At 40.1% G+C, this 27056-nt stretch overlaps 1 protein-coding gene across 1 annotated transcript in view; it reads left to right on the top strand.

Annotated features, from left to right (window-relative positions):
- The window catches only part of SCRN1 (secernin 1), a 37762-nt gene that overhangs the window by 5166 nt on the left and 5540 nt on the right, over positions 1–27056 (top strand). Inside the window, exons 2-5 of the mRNA XM_059845815.1 lie at positions 5970–6129; positions 17416–17597; positions 22684–22886; positions 25780–25974. Of these exons, the coding sequence (XP_059701798.1) occupies positions 5971–6129; positions 17416–17597; positions 22684–22886; positions 25780–25974 (739 nt within the window). The 5' untranslated portion in view covers position 5970. The remainder of the gene's footprint in view (positions 1–5969; positions 6130–17415; positions 17598–22683; positions 22887–25779; positions 25975–27056) is intronic.

Here is a 27056-nt window from a genome sequence, read left to right as displayed (position 1 = left end):
TTGAGCAAGAGACTAAATTGTGTAGAAAACAACTTCTGCATAGTGTGTTAGGGGCAGAACTGTTTGCAGACATACATCACTTAAAATGTCTTACATGGTGTGTTGCTGGAAAGGACTTGCTCTACTCAGGAATAGCTCCTTCAGATCTTCAGATCTTTGTCATCTGGTATAAATATTAAATGAGATTAACAATAACTACTAATTAACATTTTGGAAACTCATATTAAACCCAAAGGGTTTTTATGTGTGATGTTAGCTGCATCTCTAGCTTTCCCTGAGAAAAAGTTGCAGCAATTAAAATTAAGTGAGCAGCAATTTAAAGAGAAGGGTGAAGAGCAAATATTGGTTTAGTTCAATAAACATCAGTTAAATTTCAAGACAAACCCTTCCTTTCACCCTCTTTGCCACACCAATCCTTTTTTTTTACCCACTGCTTCCTGGTGTGTGCTGCACTTTCATTATAAACCTATTGTTTTGTTTTTCAATTGGCAGAGAAGATGGAGAAAAGAACAAATTCAGTTGTACTTTTATAAGTTTTGGCATTACTTTAACTTGTTATAAGAGCTTCAAGATCACAATACTTCATAAAAAATGTTTATTTTTGGTAATTTTTTTCTTAAAAAGAGCAACTGAAAGCTGTTGTTGGTGAGCCAATTTTCGGATAATTTGTAGCTTTGTAAAACTATTAATTACTTTGTGCTGAATGTATTCAGGTTATTTAGGCAAGCAAAGAAAGTAAGTTGACTTTAAAAGTCAACATCTATTTGATGTGGGATGATAAAGTTATTTTTCTGAGAAGTAATTTTATTGTAGCAGTCAGATTCTTGAGCTTTATAAAAGATTATTGCAGTGCCAAATTACATCTTTCAGAGACGTACACAGTGTTACTCTGAAAAAATAACAGAATAAAACCCCAAGGAATCTAAAATGAGTTACTATGAAAATCTTCCTTTCTTTAGTTAGGACTCTGTCATGCCAAGCTGAGAGTGCTTTGTTGTGGATGCATAGCTATTTCAGTTTTCTTGGGCTGGGGGGAAGGAAGGCTCCAAAGCACACTGAATTATTTATGCCTGTCTCTCTTTTCTTAAGAGTGTGGCTTCAGCCTCTGACACTCATGTTCATGAGGTGGAGGATGGGGTACTGCAATCTCTCTTCCATGTGTTAATCTCTCTTCCAGCATTATTTGTCTGTTCATTTTTTTGTAAGTGAAAAATGACCTCTAAATGAAGTTTCCATTATTCCAGATTGTCACAACCTCTATGTACAGATTGAATAGTGATTTTATTCTATGTTGAGCACTTAAAATTTCTGATTGTGGATAGATATTTACTAGAGATTTTTTTTTTACTAGACAGAGATTTTATTTATAATAGCACAAGTTGTTCTAATTGGAATTTATGAGTTTTTTTAATATGTGTCAGCATCTGTAAGATCCTCATGTAAAATGTTTCAGGTTTTGATAGTTTCAACCTGAAAGTTGGTGCTTTATCAAGATTTATGGGTTAGTTTTCTTGAGGTGATGCTAGGCAATAAAACACCCCTGTTCACCCTATTTCAGGAGCACAGCAATGTTCAGAAATGTTTATAAAGCCCTGATAATTGTTGTACCTGTTGTTTCCCTTTGTGGTATTTGGAGGCAGACACTCGTTCAGAGAAGAGCAATGAAGCTGTGAAGAGTGAGTCCTATGAGGGGCAGCTGAGGGAGCTGTGGGTGTTCAGCCTGGAGAAAAGGAGTCAGGGGAGACCTTATTGCTCTCTACAGCTGCCTGAAAGGAGGCTGTAGCTGCCTGGGGATCAGCCTGCTCTCCAGGCAGCCAGTGACAGGGGAAGAGGACATGGTCTGCACCAGGGGAGGCTCGGCTTGGACATCAGGAGGAATTTCTCCACTGAAAGGCTTGTTAGGCATTGGAACAGGCTGCCCAGGGAGGTGATGGAGTCACCATCCCTGGGGCTGGTTGAGAAACCCCTGGATATGGCACCTGGTGCTGTTGTATAGCTGATGTGGTGGTGTTTGCTCAAAGGTTGGACTCGATGATCATGGGGGTATTTTCCAACTGATCTGAGTCTATGATTGCCCAATGGTTGTTACTCCTTTCTTTCTGCATTAAAATACTTAGGAACTCAGTACTGTCTGTTTTACCCCTGACAGCAGTGGTGATATATTCATTCAATTAATTTGGCTTGTCAGGTGTTAAATGGGACTTATCACAATGAGAAAAGATCTTAATAAAGGAACTTGTTGACTAAGTCTCCTTTATAGTGTCAGAACGCAGGAGACTGGAAAAAATATATGACCAGGTGGAATATTGCATCCCTGCTGCATCATGCTTTTGTCAAATAAAAAGATAGCAAGTGGAGTATATTAGCTTGTGTCTGCTGCTCAGAACTCTTTTTTCAGCCTTTGTGCCTGCAGTGATTTGAGCTCAACCAAGCATGATGCCTGTTAACTCCCTGCAACTGCAGCAGTTATTCCATAGTGGCACAGCACCATGTACAGCTCTTTCTCCATTTCCAGGGCTTCCATGTACAGGGTGATGTTGGATGTTGCACAGCCTACAATGGTCTGTGCAGTCCTCATTTCTCTGAACTTGCCCATCTATGAGTGTGATGGTTTGCAATTGAGACAAATGTGTAGGTTTACCTCTGCCTACACCAAAATGTAGGTCTGAGGTATGGTCTGCTGAGAAAATCAGGCCACTGTGCTTAACATGCTCTGTGGTAAAGATCTGTGTGAATGATGTTCTGTGAGATCTATTTGCAGTCATTCCCTGTGTTTTCTAATGTTTCCAGGATTACCTTTCACTGGAGGAGCAAACTCTCTGTGAAAAGAAGTGCAGGAATTATAACAGTAGGTGGTTTTATAAGTCAGGCTGATTTATTGGAGGTACCATGAAGGAGTTTTCTTTTCCTCCTGTGGGTGAAAGATGTTTGTTCAGTTACATCTTCACTGGTGTAAGAGTGCAAAAAGATGGCAAATGTATGAAAATGAGTATGAGGAGAACCTGAAGCTGAATAAGGAAGAACATGAAGCAGGCAAGTAGAAATGTCCTGCTTAGATAGGTGGCTGCTAACAGACTGTGTGAGCTACATGGTGGAGGAAGATAAAGTACAGTAGAGTTCTGAACAAGTAGAGGTTGTGGGTATATCTGAGAAGTGGCCATCCTTGTCATATTCAAAATGAACCAAATGAGGTTCAGGGAAAAAGTGCTGCCTAGCAAAACTGAGTAGATTTAAACTGCAGTAGGTTGCTGGATGGCATCCTTCTCTGAAATGTCATCTGGGATCCTAGTGCAAACTCCTCCATTGACAGTCATGTCTTCAGGATAAGGTTAAAACATTTGAGATAGTGTTTGACTTTTACATACTTGCCTGTATGAAATACACTGTGTTTCAATGACCTCTAGTTACTGGGCAGCTTGCTCATGCTTATGAAATATACTGTGTGTTGAAGGGAACTCTAGTTATAGAGGAGCTTACTCATACTTTCATGCTTAAAAAGCATTACCAAAATGGCAAGTTTGTTTTTGGTTCAGTAACTGTTGGCATATTTAAGGGAAAAAAAAAAATCCCACACTTACTCATACTTTCATACTTATAAAGCATTACCAAAATGGCAATTTGTTTTAGGTTCAGTAAATGTTGGTATGTTTAAGGGGGAAAAAAAAAATCTCACACATACAGTTGAGACTGTTTCTTTCAGGGAGGTTTCAGAATTCTAAGGGCATTAGAATTTAATTAAGCTTTTAATTCTTTTCCCTATCTACTCAGACTGTAAGAATGTAAATGTCTGCCTTGCATACCTTTGTAATTGTTCAGAAACAGAATGCTGAAACATTTCCCATATTTTTAAGCTTATCTGCCAGTATGTTTAGGTACTAATTTAATAAAAACTAGTATTGTATATAATTTTAGCCTTTCTTGCTAGGCTCTTGGATGCTTAATGTTTTTCAGCTGTGTCATGTATTTCAAATAAATCTGCTGAGTTAGTGTTTGGAATAAAGGAAATACTTATTTGGAATAGCAAGATCCTCGCTAAATCTGCAAGATGTTCAAGATTTTGGCTCATTTGGCAATGAATCAGAAGACAGATTTGGTGCTCTAAAAGATGAGCTACCTGAAGGCAGATGGGAACTCCTAGAGTTCTGGAAAGGAGTTTCATTGACATCACCAACACAGCAATACTCCTGCTTGGAGTAATTCATTACAAAGTACTGAATGGTTTCATTGGTGGTGGAGGTTGGGCAACACTCCACAAACACCCCAGGTTCCAGTTAAACCACAGGTGCTCTGAGGACTTGCAGGCAATGAATGGCAACTGAAGTGGGGCATTGTGTCGTGTCTGTGTGCAAGACACTCCTGTAGAACCAGTAGAACCAGTAATGTCCCAGATTTAGAGGCGCAGTAGGCAGGTCTGCAGCCCAGTGGCCTCTGACAGATGTGTTTTATCAGCTGAAGTAATTCCAGCTCAAAGTAGCCTGTCCTTTCCCACTGGTCAAAACTCTGCTTATGAAAAGGGATTTGTTTGTTTCCTAATGCATTTTTAGCTCAAGTGAATGAATGCAATTTTACCTAAATGGAAAGATTGTGGGAGTTCCCTGGACAATTCATTGCCTCACATTGTGTTGGTAGAGGGCACTTCTAACATGGAACTACTTGACTTTTTTTTGCAAGGTTGAGCATCTGTGTGACCTGTTCATAGCCCACAGGCAAACAATTACCATTTTATGGATTACAGTCTTTATAGAAAAGGAATTATTCCTCTGTTTTATTATCTGCTGTTCTGTGAGAAGTATGTACTCAAATGGCACTGCTAAAAAAAAAAAAAAAAAAGAAAAAGCCAAATTTGAATGGTTTGAGGCATGTGCAAGCTAATGGTAAAGAAACAGCTTTGCACACTTCCCCATGCCCAGCATTGTCTTGCAGATGAATTTGGGGGAGGAAACTCATGTGCTGGTTGTTTCTAAGGAGCGGAAATGTGTGCAAGTATTTTACTTCTTCAGGATATTGTGGAAGATGAAGAGAAACGTGTTTGTTTATTTGGGGGCGAAATTTCTATTGCTGTGATAAGAATTAGGAAGAAAATTTAGACATCTGTGTTGGGTGCTTTTTAAACAAGTGATAAACACCCCACATTTTTCTTTTGTGGCCATATGTGCCAGAAGTTTTCCTGAATGGTTGAAAAAAATGTCAGATATGGCAATGGACACAAGACCAGCTACAGTAGTGTAATAGTCCTGAAACAGTTTATATTTTTTTCTTAATATATTGTCATTTCAAACAGTTAAACTTATCCTATAAGCATTTCACATTAGCCTACATAAACAAATAAGCAGCAATCAATTAACTTCAGGTAAGAGCAGCAATGCAGACAAACCACAAAGAAAATAAAGTGCAATTAGTGCTTCAGTCTCTCTCCCATCTGAGTAGATAAATTGACTGACAGTTTTTGATGTAATTATGCTGTATCTTTGTTCTGTTTCCAGTTATACTATTGTCCTCTTTTAGGAATCCCTCAAACATGTTTTATCTTTCCTTTTTAAAAATATTAAAGTGCATGTGGGCAGAGGAAGTAAATTATTTAAAGTTATTCTGTGTCTCTGCACTTGTCTGAGTCAGCAGAATACATCTAGGTCACACGTTCCCAAGGAGCTCCAGTGCAGAGTATCTTCTTTCAGTGGGGACTAAGCAGGCTCATTAAGGCACAGTTCTCTTGCCTTTTCTCCTATTTATGCCTTCACAAAGCTTGGGTGAACAATGATGCAAATTATTATATTTTTAAAATTAAATTCAGATAAGCTTCCTGCGAGCTGACCCATTCTTCCCTTATCATTGGACAGTCAACTGGCATAGGGAGTGCATTCCCTCTTAGCTACAGGTGCTACCAGTAGACTGAATGATTCTCTAATGTATGCAGTTATGGATAAAATACCCCACTAGTTTTGTTTGTTTACGCTTTCTTTCCTTCCTAGGATGGCTGCGGCTCCTCCAAGCTACTGTTTTGTAGCCTTCCCCCCCTGTTCTAAAGATGGGCTGGTGGTCTTTGGGAAGAACTCTGCACGGCCCAGGGATGAAGTGCAGGAGGTGGTCTACTTTGCTGCTGCAGAACATGAGCCAGGAAGCAAAGTTGAGGTAAGGGTGAATTGTTGCATTCAAACTGTGAGAAATCACTGTTACTGGAAGAAATGAATACTGTCTTGTTTTCCCATCAGATTGCGGAGTCCTTGCTCACTTCACTCAAATCTCTTGAGTAGAAAGAGACAAGATTTTTTTTAGAAGTCTGAAAATGAAACTCACAATGTAACTTTTTTAACTGGGGAAAAATCCATGACCTTTACTTTTTCTGGCAGACAGGCAAAACTGTTCACATCTCGGATTCCTGCACCATGTAGTCAATTGATTTACTTTTAAGGGAAAAATGTCCTGGCTAACTGGAACTAGAAGCTAATTTTCAGAGTTTGTCATGTGCCAAATAAATTATTCTCATTCATGGTTGTTGTTTGGCAATAATGGGGCTTGGCTTGAAAAGTTGAAAAATAGGTAGCCAGAAATGTGGGACTTGAGGAACTTGTGTTCTATTAAGGGAATGTGAGAGGAGGAGAATGAGAGTGCACAAGCTTTGTAAGCCAGACTTAACTCTTGTACGTGCCATGGGCTCTGTTGGCATGTTCTGCAGCTGGGCACCTGCATCATGGTCAGTTTTTAGTGCTGTGGCTTTTCTCTGAATCCAGGCTGAGATGTGGAGTCCTGAAGCTGGACACTGATGCCATGGATGCAGGTTGAAAAGGACCCTGCTGGAGGTTATTGTAATTGTAGTCTGTCACTGCAGCCTAGTTCTAATGACAGGAGAAATGAAAGAATAAGCAGATGTGGAAGACTGAAGCAAAGGGACATATGAGCCAGAAGAAAGGAAGAGGGGAAAGTGTAAAGTGAAGGTGGAATGAAGAGACACAGGCACCAGAAGGAAAGACAGGGATCTATGCAGGCAGTCATTTTATCAGAGGAGACAGAGCCTGATGTGGCATTGCCAGGAGCTTTTAGAGTCCCAGGTTCTTGCTCTGTCTGGCAGCTGGGAAAGCAGAATCTGTGAGGTTCCCTGCATTCAGTTCCTCCTGGCCCTGTGGCTCTGCAGAAGGCTGAGGACAGGAGATGTTCTGCACCAGGCTGATGTCTCTCATCCAACACATTCTGTTGGCTCTGGTTGCACTTTCCCAGAAGATATCTGAAAGCCAGTGCCACTTTTAATGCTGTTTTTCAAATAGGATGACCTCCAGAGGGTTTGGTACTCTTCTTTCTAACTGTTAATGTTCTGTTAATTATTTTGCTGCCAACATCTAGTACAACTTATGCATTATTAAATGGTTTGATTTTGGATACAAAGATATCCCCTCCCCCAGGAGCACTCTGCACAGTTAAGTGCTGTAGCACCTTGTAGACATGTGCTGGCATATGTAACAAAAGTGTAACAATAAGACACAGAGCAGTTTGTTTTGAAACACCTCTTCTTAGAACAGGAAATTAAAAAAAAAAAGTTCTGTTATTGAGGAAGAACAACTTTGGAAAGCTTCTCTGTTTTGTACCCTTAATGGAGAATAATTTGTAAGAACTTACTGTAAGAGTTCTTGATTCTTTTGGACTCTTTGCCCCATATCTTACTCTTTGATGAGATTGTCATAATTTGCTGAAGCATATAATTAAGCCATATATAATCTATTATAATTTCTCTTTCACACCATGATTAACTGGTTTAGTGCCTGTTTTTTAGAATTCAGTCATGAACCCAGCTCTTTTTCTGACCTTTTGGAAGTAGAAAACATAATTCCTTTTCATAGCACAACACAGTTTGTAGATTTAGTCTGCTAACAAGGATCTGCAAGCATTCTCCTTAAATGCTGATTTTTATTTTTTTTTTAATCAAGGTAAAGTTTCTTGCAGTGTGGATGACTCTTTTCGATGACAGACTGGAGTGGGCCATTATTTTTCTTTTCTAAAGTAGGGGCTTGAGTCCTAATTAATGGATGCATTGGCTTCTGCTGGTCTATGCTACTACATAATTCTTCCTTGGATACCCAGAGGTTTTTCAAGTAAAGTTGTGTACAGCAACATACAGGCTCCAGATGTTTGCCAAAATTCTTCCTGTTTCCTCCTAGCACAGGATAAAAACATCATCATTTTCCAAGTAATTGCTTATCACTGCCTCTTCATCACACTCAGCACTAAGTATTGTTAATGTGCTTTTATTTTTTTTTACTCATGCATATTTCAAGTAGAGTAAGATGGTTAAAACACAGAACTGATTTTACTTGTTTTGTTAGGTCTAAGGTAGCTGTCTGGAGGTTTTCACAGTCGTGTGTATTGGTAGTGAGTGGTACCTCAAAAAAGAAAAGCTCTAAGGAAAGGCTTGAATCCAGCTGCTTCCTTTGTTAAGTACCAGGCATGCAACACTCTCTACCTCTGAAGCAAACTTGTCGAGGTAATTAACTGATGGGGGAGTGGAGAGAAGTGTCAAACAAAGTTTCTATAGGTAGCTTTGACATACTCAGGATTAATACTTTGTTCTTCTGCCAATACTTCAGTTATTGTTGGTTTACGTTTTCTTTTTTACTACAGCTTTCCTTCCCCTGCACTTTGTAAAACTAACTAAACAGCTCTGAGAAACTAAATGTATGATATTTACAAATGAAAAAATGTGGCTGATCAATTTCACACTGCAGTTTTTCTAAGTCAGTAATCCTTTGTGCCTCTGACTAGCTTTTTCTTTTCATCCATCCTACTGTTTTGGGTTTCTTTTTTCCAAATGAGCAGCTTTTCTCTCCGTTCTGTGTTGTGTATTTGCTTTGGTTTCTTTACCTTCAGTGGACAATGATAGTGGACTTGGTTTTCATTATGTTCTGTTTTTTTGCACACAGTGTGTATCAAATTGTGATTACCTGTTTGTGGCTGCACTCATGTTCTGAATTTCTGTTAAGAGGTGGTAATGAGATGGGTCGTTCTACAGAACTCTGCCATGGAGTTTGTATCCTATTTATTTCCTATTTCTGTTCTGTGCTGCTACCATTTGCAACTGTGATAATGCACAGGGGAACCCAAAGTGGCTCACAGTAATTCAGTGAGATTGCTGCTATAAAGAAATGGGAGGGCTGTGCTGTACAGCTCTCAGTTAGTTTGTGGCAGGGTCTCAGGGGAACTCAGTGAATACTGCAAGTCATTTTCAGCCTGATCTTTGTGGCTCAATCTACCAGACAAGTAACCCTGCAGCTAGCTCATCAACATAATTCCTTCCCTCCACGTCAGCAGGTTCCCAAGACCCTGAACAATGGGGCTTTTCATTAAAGGTCCCTTCTGTGTATGTGTGTGACAACTTTCTCAAAAGTTTGTTCTTCCCTTGCATTGCAATTTTGCAGGGGCAGATGCTGATCAGCCCTCTTCCTTGTTGTAGTGATCAGCCTACTGAATTTGTGTGAGCAGGTGAAGCATTGCTCCCCTGAGCATAAATAAGGTCATTTTTAAAATTCCTCTACTAAAAGGGTGTTCTTTTTTTTCCCAGACGCAGATTTTAAGAATTTGTCACGTTAGTGAGAATTAGGATGCAAGCCTCTTTGTCTTATTTTTAAGGTAGATTTTACTCACTAGATTTCTTTTATTCTCTAGTAACCTGCTGTGGTTTTCCTTCTGATGAAGAAATCTTGGCTGAATGACATTTTTGTGGATAAATTTCCCATGTGGATTATTTTTTTCCTTTAAGATCCATCTTCCTTTCCTCTAATTTGACCTTTTATTCATGATTTCAAAGTAGTTATGGTTTCTTGCTTCACTACAGAGCTGTAAAAGCTCTTTCACCTTAGCAGCATGCACTTCTTATAGAGGAATGGAAAGAGGAAAGTAGAAAGGGTAAACTAGCAAAGAAGTCTATAAAACTCTGGAATATTCAAAATTTTTCTAGTATGTTGGTATTAAACACAGATCTGGGCTAAAAGCCAGCCCTCTGTGGGGTAGGAAGAATTTTTTTTTTGTTCTCTAAAACATCATGACATAGTTATGCCTTAGTTATTCTTTTGTTTTTCTCTGTTGGCTTTTTGTTTTTTTCAGTGGATATCATTCTACCTCCCCTTGCTCTGAGTTTTCAGAGGAGCAGTAAGGTGTTTTTCTCTACACTGGTCTGAGGACTGCAGACATAAAAACTCACCTAAAGGAAACTGATGGGTGTCACAAGACAGTATAAAGCTTGAAAAGCAGACTTTGACTGTATCAAAGTTGGCTTTGTATCACCTGGTGATCTTAATCCTGGTGTTTGTGACACAATCACCAGGCATCACACCAGTGCTGCAGTTCAGTTCTGGGGTGCTTTGGTTCCCCTTTTTGCCAGTTATTTGGGTTATCTGCATTGTGTCATGGGCAAGGTGTTCAGAATCTGGTAACAGAAGTCAATCAGCAGCAGGATCTCCTGAGAAGAGTGGCAGTGCTAACTCACAGTCACATTGCTGCAGGTGTGGGTGTAAACCTGGGCACCCCCAGTGGCACTTCCATGGGAAAGTGGTGCCTGGCAGGAAACTTTGATGAGACACAGCAGTGTTTGTGCCTGTGATGGAGTGTTTTGCTTACTCTGTTTTAAACTGAGGTTTTAGCCTGAAGGTTTGCAGTTCAGAGGGGGTTTAGGAAGCTGCATTCCTGCCTCTCTGCTGAGACTGGCTGCTGGCTGCTGGGCAGCAGAGCTCCTGCACACACAGACTGGAGGCTTTGTCCAGGCCACCCTGCTGGAGCTCTCCCTGAGACTTCACACAGAGCTGAAGGAGAGGCACCACGCAGGCAGCCAGCAGCTCAGAAAAGGAACTGGTTGCTGCCTGCAGCTCTGTTGCTTGGCTAATGTGAGTGTTTTCTCTCTTCTGCTCCATTGCAGGCCACTGGCCTTTACACTGATGTGTCTGACTTTGCTTTGTGGCACAGTGCTCACTCCGGCAGCAGTTCAGAGGTGGAAGCCAAAATCTCTTGGATGTTTCTGCCCTCTCAAAGCCTGTTTTTACTGTGGGAGTGCTGCTTGTTTGTTCTCTTCTGCTACCAGAGCGAAACTGGTTAGCTTGAACTATTCCTTTTTTGTTCTTAATAGTTTTAATTCTCCTTTTTAATTGTTGCAGACAGGAAGAGGAGGGGAGAGTATTAGAACTGTGTGGGGCAAAAATCTGTCAACTCTTCCATCTTGACCCAAACCATTTAATTGTGTCAAAACATATGAGTGAACAAGTATTTCAAATGCCTGGGATATCCAAGAATTCCAAGGATGTCTCTGTGATGGGCTTTTTGTGGCTTCTTTGAAATCTGTTTCTCACTGTTTTAAAACATTAAATTAATAGGCTTCATCCACATTTCAGTTTTACTTTTGCTTATCCCCTGGGAGATTGCTAAATTTGTGTCTTGAAAAACAAGACGTGCATTCTTGACTGCTCAGTCTACTCTGACATATAGAGTCTCCAGCGAGTGTTCTCAGCCTTGGGTGCCTTGCTGCACTCTGTGGTATTTGATTTGTTTAAAGATATTTAAATTTTGTTTTGCAGAGCACTTTTCCATACAGTGGCTTTCATGCCTGAGGCTCCTTGGTGGCTTGATAGAGCAGGTTAGAGTCAGTCAGAGGGTGCAGATAGTTTTACTTTTTGTCAGGGGAACTGTTTAGCATTTTCTAGCTTCTGTATTTTTTTTTCCTAGAATAAGATCTATTATCCTTATACACTAGAGATAAGATTCAAATTTTACCGTTATTGGTTGCAATGAATACAAACAGCTGGGAACAATATGCAAATACAAAGAACATGTAAAGTGCACTAGGATCTTCATAAAAAGTGAAAAAAACTGTTTTTAATTTGAAGAAGAGACACTTTACTGAGGCAGAAAATGGCTTTTTTCCCTATTTGTACAGTGAGTAAATGCTTTTATGTCTGGCTACAATGTGAGGATACAAGCAGTATGCTCAGTGTGTGTTTCTGAGAGCTGGCTGCCTGAGGATTCCTCCTGCTGCTGCAGAGGCTTCTGCTCATTGTCCTGGTTTGACCATGTGAGCACTAGAACTGGGCTGACTACTTGAGAGGTGCCCAGGCTGGATTTACCCTGGTGTGTGGCTGTCCCCCTTCACTGTGGCACCAGTCCTGCTGCTGTAGGAGATGGCATGGCCATGTTTAATGGGTGTGGTAAAATCATCCAGGTGTCCTCCACTCTATACTTAGTTCTGCCTTCTGTGTGAGCAAGCAGTGGTAACAGCATTGGCTAACCACCTCTTTTGTCTTGTGCACTACTGCTTGCATGTTTCTCTTTCCAGGGAGAGGTTATTCCCACTTCTTTGAGTTCTACTAAATTTGTTTCTGTAAATAAGCAGCAGAAGAATTGTCTGTAAAGCTCATTGCTGGGCACATCTGCAGTAGATAGTCTGAGGAGCTTCCTTGAACAACTCTGTTCTAGTTTTCCAGATTGCCACTTCACCCTGAAGGGAAAGCCCAGGCAGCCCATGTCACCTGTGGAATCACCTGTCTGTCCATTTCCAACCTGTCAGTCTCAATGCCTTGCTGGCCAGGGAGGCTCAGTCTGTGAGACTGCCTCAGCACGTTTTTTGCACCCCTCTTTTGGAAGGGGTTAAAAAAGCAGCCATGGTGCAACTTACTGAGTTACTGCAATCATACAGATATTTGCCTTCTTTCAGATATGTGCTATGGTGTGGCAGTGCTTGAAGCAGTGAAGCAAAGAGTTAATGCCAAGTTCCAGCCACAATCTGATGGCAGGGAAGGGGATTGGCCTGGGATCTCTTTTGTATCTGGGATCTTAATGCCCCTTTTCAAAGATCATTTCTTTCTAAAGCATTCCCTGACTATTGCCATTGTTATCCAGGGCTGAAGCCTATGTGATTTCATTGATATTTCATAATGACCTGACAGACAGTGCTAGGAATTGGGCTTCTGCAGCCTTGGTACAGTAGAAACTGCACAATAGTTTCTTTTCATTAATGGAAGAAGAAATCTCTTGTGCTTATGACTGTCCTGTCTGGTTTTGGAATACCTCCAACTTATCTGCATGCCCTAGCTAGGCTGGCAGATACATTTGTGCCTTGTGCTATTCTTAGAACTCCCTCGATAAGATTTTCTTCTTGATGCTGTAAGTGAAATAAAAGAAGCATCATTAGTTCCCAGCCTGTTCAATTTTCTTTAAAGTTGTTGGCTGCATCTCTTGTGTGTGAGGTCTCTCCTTCAGTTTTGTATTTTCTGATGGGAATTTACTGTCACAGGGCAAGATGCCAGTTATGCCACTTCCAGGGCTTGAATTCTAGAAAATCAGTGGAGCCTGACACCACTCACTCTCAGCCTTTGCCACCAAATTTGTCAGTATTCTTCTGGTTTTAGCATTCATACTCAAAGAAAAATGTTAGTCCAGCTGAGGCTGGACATTTCAGGAATTTTGAAGAGAGGGTTAGTGGCAAGCAGAATCACAGCAGTACCTGATGTCTGTTTTATTTGTCATTGCCTCATTTGGCCCAGTGCTCAGTGGAACAGGCTGCTCTGCTGTTGTGCTGGAGGGATTTGCCAAGTCTGTGGGGTGCAGGAGGGGGGACAGGGATTTTGGAATTTTTGCCTGTTTTTGAAATCCTGTCATCATCTGAGCTCCTGTTTCTAGAAATGTAGTGGCCAGGGAGGTTTCTTTGGTGGATGGTGTTGTCTTTCCCCCACTATTTCCTTTAGTGCTTTAGCTGTTGAAAGGATATGTCCTGGTTTTTGTGGAACAAGAAGCAGTGGTTTGCTGTGTTGCAAATCCAGTGTCTGGCTCTAGTTGACCTACCTTTGCAACTTATGTGTCTTGGCTACAAGTGGATAGCCCAGTTCCTCTTGTTTCTTGGGAAAGGATTTTCTGATGTTATTTTGGGGTGGGGGGATGATGAAGTTATGAAGCTTTATGTTTAAAATTAATAATCTACTGTCACCTCTGGACCCTACTTCTTTGAGAATCTCATACCTATTATTATAAATATGAACCAAGCTCCTGCCTTAACACATAAATCCCATTGAGTGCCTACTTTTATGCTTACTGGAGTAAATAATTATAGTGGGAAGGTAAAATGTCATCAAGGCTTATTCAGCAGTGTCAGTGACCATGACAAATGAATAAGAGTCAAGTCAATAGTACTTTTACAAGGCCTGTCAGCAACTGTCAGATTGAAATGTTTTTTTATTTTTATTTAGGTCTTCTGAGACAATTTATATAAATAAGGCAGGGCTTGAATGTTGTCTATGTACCTGAGTATGGAAACTGAATATAGCATGAAAATATGCTCCATGTTCACTTCTTTTTGGGTTGGGGGACATAAAGAGGCAATATTGAAGGTGACAGCTGTGTTTTGAGGTGTGTAGTGTTGCCTATGGATGTTTTCTGGCCTCTGATCACATAGTTACAAAACAAACCCACATTATTATTACAGAATGCTCTGGATTCCTCAAGCAGGACCAAACAATTTCCTCCTTCCCTTTTCTCAACTGCTACCATTGACAATAAGATCTTTGCAATGAATAGCAGCTTTGGTAGTGCTTGCTTTTGGAATGAGACACCAAGTAATAATTTGCAAGGATAGCCTTGCAAATATGTTTTGCAGAGCAAAGGCATTCAGCATTTTTTTAGCTTAACTATCACTTTTCAGAGTGTTATCATTTTTCCTTCTAAAAAAATCAAAGAGTCAGTGTAAGCAAGCTTGTGTAATGGGACTATTCAACCAGAAAATGCTTTGCAAGTGTGGGTGCATGGAGTACTGGAGTCTCCTCCACACTGTGTCTAGGTTTTGCTTTCTGCTGTAGGACTGAGAAGGTTCATGGGTGGCTTTGCAGGATGGCTACAGGCAGCTGACCACCTGTGACATGTAGGGGGCTGAGGCTGCAGACCTGGGGCCTGACAGCTGCTCTGGTGTTGTCTTCACATATAATCCTCCCCTGCTGCTCCAGCTCCCCTTTGCACATCCAGCAAATACAGCTATTCCCCGTTCACACCCATGCTTTGGGTGCTTCTCCAAACAGCACTGACCTGAAGCTCTGAAATGAAACTGTGCAGAATGTCAACAATGAGATTTGTTTGCTGACAGCTCAGAAGGAGAGGGGGGAGTTTTGATGAGAAATGTCAGTTATGGCATGGCTTGGTTACACAATGAAGCAAAAGAGTGAACTGTATAAAGAGTTTTTATTAGTCAGATCTTAGCTCCTGGCCAGTGCCAAAAGTTGTTGCACCTTGATAAATGAGGAATTTGCCTCTACAAAATCACAGTGTATTACTATATATGCAATTTGGTCAAACAGCCTGGTCAAATATTAGGGATGATCTCCTACAAATACAGCAGGCATTTGTCCCTGACAGGATCTGCTTGCCTGAGCCTGTCCTTAGACTGAAAGAGTTCACTGCCCCTCTGCTTTGTGATGTTTTGTTTTTTGTTTTGTTTAGTTTTGACCTAGGTGCACACATTACACACATAATGAAGGTGGCAAGCTCATTTCTTGTATCCCTCTTGCATGGTCAAAGTGAAGGACTCTGAAAATCCCATTTCTGACCAAAGATAGTCCATTACACATTTTAGTTGCATGCTAGAGGAACTATTAATGTAAAAATCATTGCTCAAGACAGGAGGCTGAAGATGATCATGCTGTATAATCCTTAAAGGCAGAAAGAAAGGCTTGGAAAAAAACAAAGCTTCTTAAAGCTCTGATCATTTTGGACTGATTTCTTTGGCTTTAGATTTTAATATTGACACAGCCAGGCAAACAAGGCAAATAGCTTTTAGTCCACAAGTCCGTTCTGATGATTCTGTTTACTTTGATATACCTGATCAGATACTCCTCAAAAAACCTGTTGCAGATTACTTCCTGTAAGGAAGGTGTTACGATAGGAATGCTGGACCTTTAGAGATGCCTCATAAATACAGACAATTTTAGGTTTCTCAAAAGCAAATTTTGCAGAGTTTGATCTGTGAAAAACTTGATGTGAGCTCCACAGTAAAATGTAAAGCTTATTTCTTTGGTTTGCACAAACCAGTGATGGATCGAGCTCTCATCCATGCTGTCTGGGAAAACAGTGCTTGTTTTGAAGGAAAGTAAATGTATTTGAAAGGCAACATAATTTCTTTCTTCCATGCAGTTACTAGGACTTCTCTGCAGCAGCTTTCCTTTGTATTTTTGACTTGTCAGAGTACATTTGCAGACATCTAATTAAAGCCATTTAAATTAGACCGTTTAAAATAGTAAAACCACCAGTTTAAGCAACAGCAATACCCATGTTTTACTTCTGTGACTGTTTATCAAAGTGGTTTATTGTACCACTGAATCTTTTCAAGGCTTGTCTTTTTTCCTCTTTCTACCACTTGTGTCTGTGTTGGGGCAGCTGCAGGGGAGTCAGCAAGGGAGAGGAGGAAGCCTTTGAAGGCATTTTGTCCCAGTTACCATTGTTACTCTATGTATGTAATAAAGCACTGGAGATGGTGCTGAGGGTGTGGAAACCCAGGGCACCAGGAATATTTCTCTGTCTGCTCTGGGGTACCCTGACCCCCAGGGGAGCACTGACTTTGACCCTCATTCAAGGAGAAAGTTTCCTAGACTTCAAGATAAACTAGAATCCACAAAAGTGTGAAATAGATTATAGAGATCAGTGTAGGTGTGTCACTTGGTGAGAAATTCAGGTTTTGGGATTTTTAGTATGTTATGGATGGAAGCAAGATGGAGAGCACAGGGTGCTGTCCTGAGTTTCTTCTTCATGCTTCTTCTTCCTTCTTCTTCTTGGGTTTGGGTGGCATTTTGTAATTGGGCAGAAAAGTCCGCATTGCAGGGTCTGTGGGATCAGTTATTGGGTTAAAAGGGAAAATAATCTAGGTGTCAGTTCTTAATAGTTTAGTCTTAAAAGACCTTGGAACAAGAGATTGTGAGCCATTTTGTGCCTTCTAATGAAAAGCTGCCAAACTCATAGTAGTGAGACTGTTTTACTGATAAGAAATAATAAACACTTGAGTCCAAACTGAATCAAGTGCCTTCAATCCAGACCCAGAGAAACCCACAACTGGTACCCCGACATTAGGGGAGGTGGTAGAATGGCTTGATTTTGTTACTATGTGCAGGTATGATCGGTGCTTTATTAATGTGACAGTACAGTCTGTCTCCTGCTGCTTTCCACTGATGCCAGCATTTGGGTCCTGCTTGTCTTTTGGAAGCCTACAACATCAGCACGTGTTTTCCCAGGCTTATGCAATGTAAGGATGCGAAGGTTCAAACATGACCCTTAAATATTGTTTAAACAAGTTCCTTGTTCATTCACAAAGCAGAGACCTTTTAAATAACGTGTGTCCTTTCTGTACATTGTTTTGTTTCAGTCACAGCAGCAGATGAAGCGATTGTTTAACTCTCTCTCTCCCTGCTGTCTCTGCAGTGCACGTACATCGAGATTGAGCAGGTGCCCAAGACTCACGCTGTGGTGCTGAGCAGGCCCTCCTGGCTTTGGGGGGCAGAAATGGGAGCTAATGAGCACGGAGTGTGTGTGGCTAATGAAGCTGTCGTGACCAGAGAACCAGCTTCTGAGTCCGAAGCCTTGCTTGGCATGGATCTTGTCAGGTGGGTGTCCTGCTGAGCTGTGAGCAGCCTTTCATCGTCAGCCTCAGATGATGCTGGTACCGGGTAACAGCTTTGTGGTGTTGGCATAAGGAGATTTTAAAACAATATAAGCAGGCTAGGTAGGGCTCCAGATACAGCTGAGTGAAAACTTAGACCACTTGCAATCTGAATTTAGCTACCAAGAATGTGCCAGTCTGTTGTGGGTTCACTCAATCTACCTTGTCTACCTACCCTACAGTCCAGCAGTGGCTATTCTGACAGGGTAAGAGATATGATTACATTGTTGGTGAGGAGCTGCTAACTAATTTGTAATATCAGATTTCTGGTGTGCCCTTCATTCTCCCCCACTTTACAACTGCCTACTCTGACCTAAAAAGCTTATTCTGGGCTTATAGCCAACTGTAGGCATAACAAACTCCTATGGCTTACTTCAGCCCATGCATTCCAAGGCAAGGCATTGCCCTTATTCAGACTCTGGCACACAGACTCCTGTGAGGCTGTTCATTGACAGCTGCCTGCCCAAAAGGCTTGTGCTGCACTCTGAGTCTCAGCCTGCATGCTGATCTTGTGGTGAAGAGAATTTAAAGGAGGCTTGGGTGGGGGATGAAAGCTGAAAAGGAAAGAAGAGAGAATGTGTGGACTTAGTGCAAAGAGAAATGAAGCAAATGGACTCAACTCAAAGACCAAGCAGGACAACAGCTGCATATTTAAGTAAATTAGTCTTAGACAAAATAGTTCTACTGGACTTTGCTCTGGGATTCTTAATGAGCTGACTGAAGCAGTTACAGGTGAATTCTTATTTTTCTTGGGGACTCGTGAAAAATGGGAGAGGTTTCAGTTGACTGGAAAAAGTTAAATGTGGCTATGCTTGATATTGTTAAAAAGAGTTGTTCTAAACCAGCTTAACCCTGGTTGCTGAAGGAGAAAGCCCTCAAATATCAAGGAGTTGATAAATGCACAGTAATAACTGGTAGTCAAGAAAAATCCCGTCAAACCGTTCTACTTTACTCCTGCAATGAGTTAAGATATTTTATAAATAAAAGGATAGGAAACAGATACCTTGACTTTAAGAGGATGTTAAAACCTTAGGAGTTATTCTCATGAGCAAGCTGGGAAGCATGAGTTAGAAGAACTTGTTGTTAGGTGCACAGCTGCCTGAATCTGTAACTGTTAAGTGTTCTCTAACATGTCTCTGCAGAAATGGTGTCTGCTTCCAGCTACCATAAATCAAGAGGAATATGGGCCAATTGAAGAGAATGCAGTGGAAATTGGAAATGTGATCAGAGAGCTATAAAATCTGACCAATGACAAAGTCATGAGGGAATTTGGGTTAGCTTTCTCTTTGGTATTTTCTCTAAGCCCTGTATATACTGAAGGAATCTGTGGAGAAGCTGTACCTGAGAGAACTAGTAAATTTAATTGCATCAAAGGAGGCTGAGTAGATGTGAGGGGCTGTTTAAGAAAGTGCAGGACAATCTTTTGTGAAGAAAAGGACTTAGATAACTTTCTACTTTTTTGTTTCCTGTCCTACCACTGTCCTTTTGAAACTTTAACAAACCATTGGTTTAAATGTCAATTTCTACTTACTTCTTACTCAATTATTACATTCTGAAAGGACATTTAACATTCAAAAATATATGTTATCCAACAGCTCTAGATTTACCCACACTAGCAAATCAGGACATACCAAAGTAAGGAGGCACTGCCACAAACTACAAGTAATCATCACCTGTAGGTGCTACCCTCCCTCTCTTCCTTCTTACCTGCAGAAGAAATTGTAGCTCAGATGCAGGGAGAGGGTGCTTCAGGCAAGGAGAACCAGAGATGTGCTGTTACCATCTGCTGCTTGTTGCAGCCTAAGTGATTCTTTCTCTGATTGTGAAGACTTGGCCAGTTGGATTAAGGGTGTCTGTTTCATGTCACCCCATAGAATAGAGAGCCATTAAGTAAAAAATGGATCTCTGTAGGCTGCAGTGAGGCAGCTGGCACCAGCCCTGCCTCTTTGATAGAGTATCACAGCATGTCAGGAGACCTGAATGATTCTTAACAAAGTGATAAAGTTTTGTGATGGACTTCAGGGTTAGAAGCTGGTCCTATTCCATGCAGGCTGGTCCCCATCCCAGTTAAATGGAGAACATTAACCTAGTCACAACATACAGAAAAACTGAGAGAAAATATGCCCCACTACAAATTCCTAAGGAACCTTTTTTTTTTTTTTTTCTGCTAAGGATTTATTCAAAAGCTGATTTTTGAAAGCTATACTAATATTGCTGCATTAGTTAGCTTATCAGGATGATCAGGATTTTCTTCAGGTATTCTTCCTAGCTGCCTGCAATTTTGGTTTTTTTTTTTTTTTTGATGCACAGTTGCAACTATAAAGCACTGTTCACTTAGGGAAGCATATTCTTCTGAAGAGTTCATGTGCTGTTTTGCTGATAAGTTAGGACAGCATTATCATACAAAAGATAAATATGGAAAAACCTGTAAATTACACCCTCATTTTTGCATTTTTGTCTTAATTTTAATCCCTATGTGTTTGTATTATTTATTTATTCTCTTCATCACAGGTGCAATTATTTTTTCAGAGCCACACAGAGATGCCAATCTTGGCAGGGAGTCAAGAATGCTCTTTAAAATGGTATTAATTTGTTTACCAATTTCTTTCCTTAGAGACCTCAAAACTGAATAAAGTAGAATGTCATCAAGTGTGTTAGTTAATTTGGAAAGCCTGCATTATGTAACTGATAGGTGAAGTTGAAAAGCTTAAGATAATGTTGTTTTGACGATATGACAGCATATTGGAGGTACTTAGGCAGTGGATTGTACTAAATCACTGCAATTTTATTAATAAGTAATTCAAGCTCTCATCTGGCGTTGAAATTGCTTCTAACTGTTCTTCCAGCTCACCTTGAAGGGCACTCTGAAGTGTGCTAGTGGGAGGATTATGCTGTGGTTGCCCAGGACACTGATGCTGAAATAATTGACAAGACTTAATTTTGTGGAAATGAGTTGTGTGGTTGTTGTGTAGGATGGGTTTTTTCCATTTTATTTTATTTTTCTCCCCGTCCCTTGTGACTGACAGATAGGACCTGCCAAGCAAAAGCAGAGCTTAGACCTTTACTTAATGGAAATAAATGTAACATTGGAGCCATTTATAAAAAAATAATACCTAAAGGGTTCTTCTTCAGCCCAAATCCCTGCTGCGGTTTTGACAGTGGAAGCTAGGCTGTGACCATCTCAGATGGAACATTCCAGGGAGACATTAAAGTTTTAGTGGGATGTTATGTCTCTTAGCAGGTTTTGATCTAATTATAACCTAATGGTTTTGGTCATTAACTGGAGAGAAGGGAGCAGATTATCACTGAATCTCGTGACTGCATGGTCACCAAGGTAGTTTTCAGTCCCTTCACTTACCTGTGGCAGGGACTGCTCTTTGGGAACAAAAGCGACATGCTTTTGGGACTGGCTTTTAAATTATGTCTCTGGTATGTGCAAAGACTGGCATAGCTGTATTGGCCTGAAAAAGCAATTGCACCAGTGATGAAAAGAATGAAGGAAAACCATAAATGCAGAGGGATTAAAAATGGAGTCACCAGTACAAAACAAGTTTCAGCTAACAAGAAAATACGAGAGGGAAAGACCCTATAAATGCAAGTAAGAAGATGATGGGGAAGGAACTGTCACTTTAAGTTAGGCCTTAAAATTCTAGTTGGCTCTTGGCTCCTCTTTGTGAGTTAGTGATAAATAGATGCTGCTGAGAGAGATGAAAACACTGCTTTCAATAATTCAGCCTAAAAGAAGGCTAATGGTGGCCAAGTATTTAACAATGCAGAGCCACTGCAGAGAAGTACTGAGCTCAACAAATCTGTATTCAAATTATCAGGACGTGATTTGTCTACTGTAGTTTTTAGGAAAGAAACAGAGTAGTGTTTTCTTGTCATGTGATTTCAAGAGAAATGGAAAGAGCTAGCATAGACAGTACTTGTCTAAAAAAGTGATTTTCTTGGAACTATCCATCAGTCAAAATTATTTTTCCATAGAGCAGTTAGAGAAAGACAAACACAGAGGAAAATATTAAGGTGACAAAACAACAGAGAGAAATTTTGGACTGATCCAGGTAACTCCCAAAGGATAGAGGCAAGGATAGGCTGTTGTTTGAAACACTGCATTTCCTCATTACCAGTAATTGGATTTTGGAACCAGTGAAATTGTTTGCACTTCTGATTTCAACTTCTGGTTACTGCTTTTGTTGTTGATTCAATTAGGGCTGTAAATTATATCAGGGGATTGTTTAATGCCACTTACTCAAGGCAGGATACAGTCATTCCCTATGGCTTTGTAAAATTTATTACCACACCTCAGTTTGCTTTCCCGTAAAATACCCTTGCTTTGCTTCAACTTCCTTTTAAAATTCTGTTCTTTCAGGCATGTGGTTGCTCTTACTTCTGACAAAAGCCATTTCTGGTATTCAGATAATTTTTTGGGGAAGCCTCTGCAGGAGCTCTGAAGTATGACTGTGCACAAATGCTTGTCTTTGCAGCATGTACTATGCATATAAGGATAACACCTGATTTCCATGGCCAAGCAGAGCGTTGGGAAAGAGAGGTTGCAGAGAGGCTGTAATATTGAATACTCCTTCTCTTTTTTAATACCTGGTAATATTAATTTTCAATTATTTTCAATTTCCCACCCTTGTACAGAAAAGTAACCTTGGTACAGCTATTACTTTAAAAAAATACTTGCAAATTGTCCTTCAAATGTATTCTGCCTGAGGAGGAGATAAAGAGAGCATTGCATGCTTACAGTGCAGCTGAGATCATTGGTTGGTAATTGGACTTTTAAAAAATCTAAAAGCCAGCTATGATAGGCTTGAGCGTGAAGAGCCAGGGTAGAAAATCAAGACTAGAAACAAATAATTCTATAGCTCATCCTTTAGTAACTAATTAAAGCAAGAACTCTTATATTAGGCATACCAGGCACTTCAATATTTTAAACTCAGATGAGTGGTGGTGTTTAAAAACAATAAGTTAAGGAGATCTTACTGTATCATTCCTCTTTGAATCTCTGTTTTACCCTTTTCTTATAGACTTGGCCTAGAAAGGGGAGCAACAGCTAAAGAAGCATTGGATGTAATAGTTGCTCTGTTGGAAGAGCATGGACAAGGTGGAAATTATTACGAAGATGGGAGTTCATGCCATACTTTCCAAAGTGCATTTTTGATTGTGGACAGAAATGAAGCCTGGATACTGGAGACTTCTGGAAAGTATTGGGCAGCTGAAAAAATCACAGGTTAGTTTAGAACTCACAGCAAATCCTATTAAAAATAGCTGTAAAGAGTTGTCTTGGAAGAATTGGTCTTAAAGTTAATGAGTTTAAATAAGTGACTAATGAATGCAAATGTTTGATTAAATCACCAATTTTAGTTTACTATATTTGTACTATTCTGACTTTTTTTAATGTGTTGATTTGCATTTGCTGATGAGACTTAGTATTTTCTGCGAAGATGGAGATTGTTGCCTTTATGCATAAACTATATAATAATAATAATAATTTTTATATTTGATAGGTGTATTTTCCAAGATTTATTTTCTGTTTGGAACAAGTCAGATGGTTTTTTTGATGGAGTTGATGCCCAAATTACTACTTACAAATGTAAAATATTGTGAGGAAAGGATAACCATTGATAGTTTTTAAAAAGGGCTTTTTTCAGGTGATAAATTGAATGGGTTGCTTTATTTATTGCTTTTTTATTTAAAGGAATGGTGGTTCCTTTACTGAAATAGATACACTCCCTTTGTATCCCTGTTTTTTAAATGATGCAAACCAATAATTTTCTGCTCTTTAAACTTGTAAATGGTTTCTTTTTCTGTATGTGTGAAGCCAGAGCTGCCAAACTAACTTCTAGAATTCACTGGCTCAGTGGATGAATTAATTTAAAATTTTTCCAGCATATATGGGCTGCCTTGATGTAATATGATTGTTTAAGGTCTGTATTTAATTTATTCTCATCTTAATTTAGAAGGGATTTTTATTTTCATAAAAGCAGAGCTTTTTAAAATGTACTCGTGTTTGAATGAAGTGAAAATCCAGAGTGTTCAAGAGGACTTTTGTCATCTGTGACTCGAGCTATGACAGATCCATTCAATTCTCTCCTCCTTTCTCCCTAAATCATTAAAGGTAGGAGACAGCAGATATGGGAAGGAGCAAAGAAATACCACCAGGCTGTTCAATGTTGTGTGATGACCTGCTGTCAGTCCCTGCCACCAAACAGGAAGCAGTTTCCTTCACTGAGGTGGTGTTTTCCCAAGTAAAGCTTGCATTTTAAGGATACCTAGGTTATCTGGCACGAACAGATACCTAACACAGAGGAGAGAAGATTGAAAATGCTGTCCTGATGAAACCCCAGTTCTGGCAAGCAGCTGACTCCTGAGGTTCCTGGGATTATGCAGTGACAGCCTGCCTTCTTCTCTTGACCTGCCTGCCTGATATTTGAAGACCAGTGGGTTTTATTTAGCAGTTTTAGCTGCATCAGCAATACATAACCTTCACATCCTCCTTCCCAGCAAATAAACTCTTGCCTTCATCTGCTGCTTGCAGCTTTTTGAAATGATTCTGCAGCTCTGTTCTGGTTTCTACCAGCACACTGCTCTTCAGGAGGTCCCTGTGAGCTGCAGATAAGTAGTTTCCACCTCCTGCAGCCCTGCAGGAAAGGCTGCTGGCTATGTAAGAACTCTACATTTCATATTTTGTTCAGAGGGGTCTTTTTTCCAACCATAAGTGTGCCTCTTAAGCTTTCAAATGAATGCACAAATGCTGTTAAAATGGGGAAAATGTGTCATTCCCCAGTGTGAAGGCATATCTTTTCCTGACTATCCTCAGAGTTCTAATATTACTGCTGCAGGACTGTAAAGCTTATCGTGAGTGTTTATCAAGCAGCTCTCTGAAAATTATTTAAGAATCAATACTTCAAAATCCTTTCTATTAATGTTCCTGCATCTCAGTGGAAAAAATTGATTGATGATTTTTTTGGTGGTAGATCAAACCCATGAAATATTATTTTGCATGAGTTTATAAATGTAATACCTAAAGAGCTCTTTAAAGGGTGGCTTGCCTGGACATGGATACAAATATCCTCATCACTCAAGTCAACAAAATTCCCAGAAAAGTATGCTGTTTGAAAGGGTGAGTCAGAATAAGCTGTCAGTGACCCTTGTGTAAGTCCGAACTGGATGACAGGGACTTTTTTGCAGAATGATGCACAGAATTTCCTGAAGTTGTTACCCATTATTTAAATTGCATGCATGGGGCATTGCAAAAACAAGCTAACTTTTTTGGAAGGTAGTATTAAAAACTTCTGCTACTACTGGTTTTGTTTCTGTCTAAGAAATGATTTGTGCCAAATTCCAGAATCTCTGTTTATTTTAGTTTATAGTTTTACTTTATCAGCTCTTTCTCTGGCTTCCAATACATTTGCTTTATTCTCTCTGAGGAATATCTGCAGCAACCACTGCCATGCTGTGGATATATGGTTATAAGCACTGCAGTATTTTTTGATAAAAGGAGCTAAAAAAAAAAGTTCAGTATTCTTTGGAGGCTACTTGCACATTCTTTTTACTTCATGCCATTTTAAAATTTAGGATAAAATAATTGTAATTTGAATCTGTCTTGTAGCTTGCAGTGAAACTGTTTCTCAACTGGGAAGCTTAAAGCAATTGTGATGATTTTAAAAACATTTTCCAAATTCTTAATTTTGAAGAGCAAGGACGGTTCATTAAATGCAGCTCTACTGAAATATATTTTGAAATCAAGTCAAATCTCAAGCCTTCTTATGTCTGTGGGGGGAGTATGCCATTAGAAAAAAGATTGGGTGCCTTTGGCATTTGAATACCACCATTGCTTTGTGGTCAGAAGGTGTGAGGTGTGGATGGTGAAACTGGCATCCTGTCCAAACCCCACTGTTAATCACAGGTGTCAGTGTCTCAGCAGGGCACAGAGGATTGAGCTCTGCAACCTGCAGGGATTGGTAATTCTGTGTATGTGTAATTATATAGCTGCACAGTCATGCCAAATGTACATACCAACCAATGGATTAATTTGTTTCCTAATTGATATGACATTTTCCTTCCAGCTTCTCCCAGGAAAACTGTATTAATGCTCTCTTTTAATACGTGGCTCTTTCTAGAGGGAGTGAAATGCATTTGCAATCAGCTTTCATTAACTACAAAAATTGATGCTGAGCATCCTGAACTAAGGAATTATGTGAAAAGTCAAGGCTGGTGGAATGGAGACTCTGACTTCAATTTTTCTGAAGTGTTTTCTCTTGCTGATGATCATTTAGCCTGTTGTTCTGGCAGAGAAAGCCTAGAGAAGCAAGGTGGTAAGTGTTGAACTATCTTTCTGTGGGCGCAGTAGGTTTTGTAGTCATTGCTGCCTCCTTTTCAGGCATTCTGTCCAGAACTACATGTGACTGAGAACACCTCTACATGCAAACTGTGTAGGAAGGAAGATCAGAACTAAAGACTGTCCCTTAATTTGCCACTGTTTAGGATGAAGCCCTTAATGTCACCCCCAAGGTTTCAAAACAGGATTAAATTACAAAGTAACTTCCTTCAGTGCTCTGATGTGCATGATGTGCCGCTGCAGCTGTGCTTTCCTGTAATTTTAGTGGCCCTACCTAACACTAAAATTATACTATTAAAAAAAAAAAAGGCCTCACATATCAAAGATTGAGCTCAGTGGAATCTGCATTTTGGGGAAAATGTAGATTTAATCTTTTGGGGAAAGTTTCAAGAGCATAGTTTAAAGAAGAGCAGTTGCAAACTGAAGTCCCTTTTTCTTTGTTGAGCAGAACAAAGCCACTGGAACAGGCATTGTGCTATTCTCTGCAATCAAAGAAAGGGTTTATTTCCAGACCCAGATTTATTACTGACTTTCAGTTTGCTGCACCTGGCCAAAATACCTCTGAAATGCACAGCATGCAGCAGTGCATGGGACTGCGTGCATATCTGCTCTTTCATGCATGAAAAATAGCACAAATTATCATTTTCCAGAAAGCCCTTTACTACAGATGTGAATTTACTAGACTGTAGGCATTTTCACATGTTGGTAAATGTTCTGAAGAGTGTAGAGGTGAGATATTTGTTGCACTGCAGAGCTCTTGCTAAGGCTGTGGAATTGCAGGGAGTGGGGTTAGTGTCTGAGGCACATACAGTAACTCTGAAGGGCTATAGGTAAAAGCTCTTAATAAATCTGGATTATAGCACTAAAAACCCTGAGGGCTCCTACAGACAAATGGCTATGGCTAAAATCTTGCAGGCTGCTGAGTCATTCTGTGTTTCCTGGTGTGTTGAGGCAGCTGTGCATGGAGGTTTGAGTCACTGCAGAGCCTGGGAAGGTATGGGGAAGAGGCCTGACCTGCCAAAGGAGTATGTGAGAAAACATGGAGGGGCATTGGGGGAA

Source organism: Haemorhous mexicanus, chromosome 1 (assembly GCF_027477595.1).
Source record: "Haemorhous mexicanus isolate bHaeMex1 chromosome 1, bHaeMex1.pri, whole genome shotgun sequence".
Taxonomy (NCBI): Eukaryota; Metazoa; Chordata; class Aves; order Passeriformes; family Fringillidae; genus Haemorhous; species Haemorhous mexicanus.
Note: the sequence above shows the minus strand (reverse complement) of the source record. Positions and strands in the feature narration are given on the sequence as shown.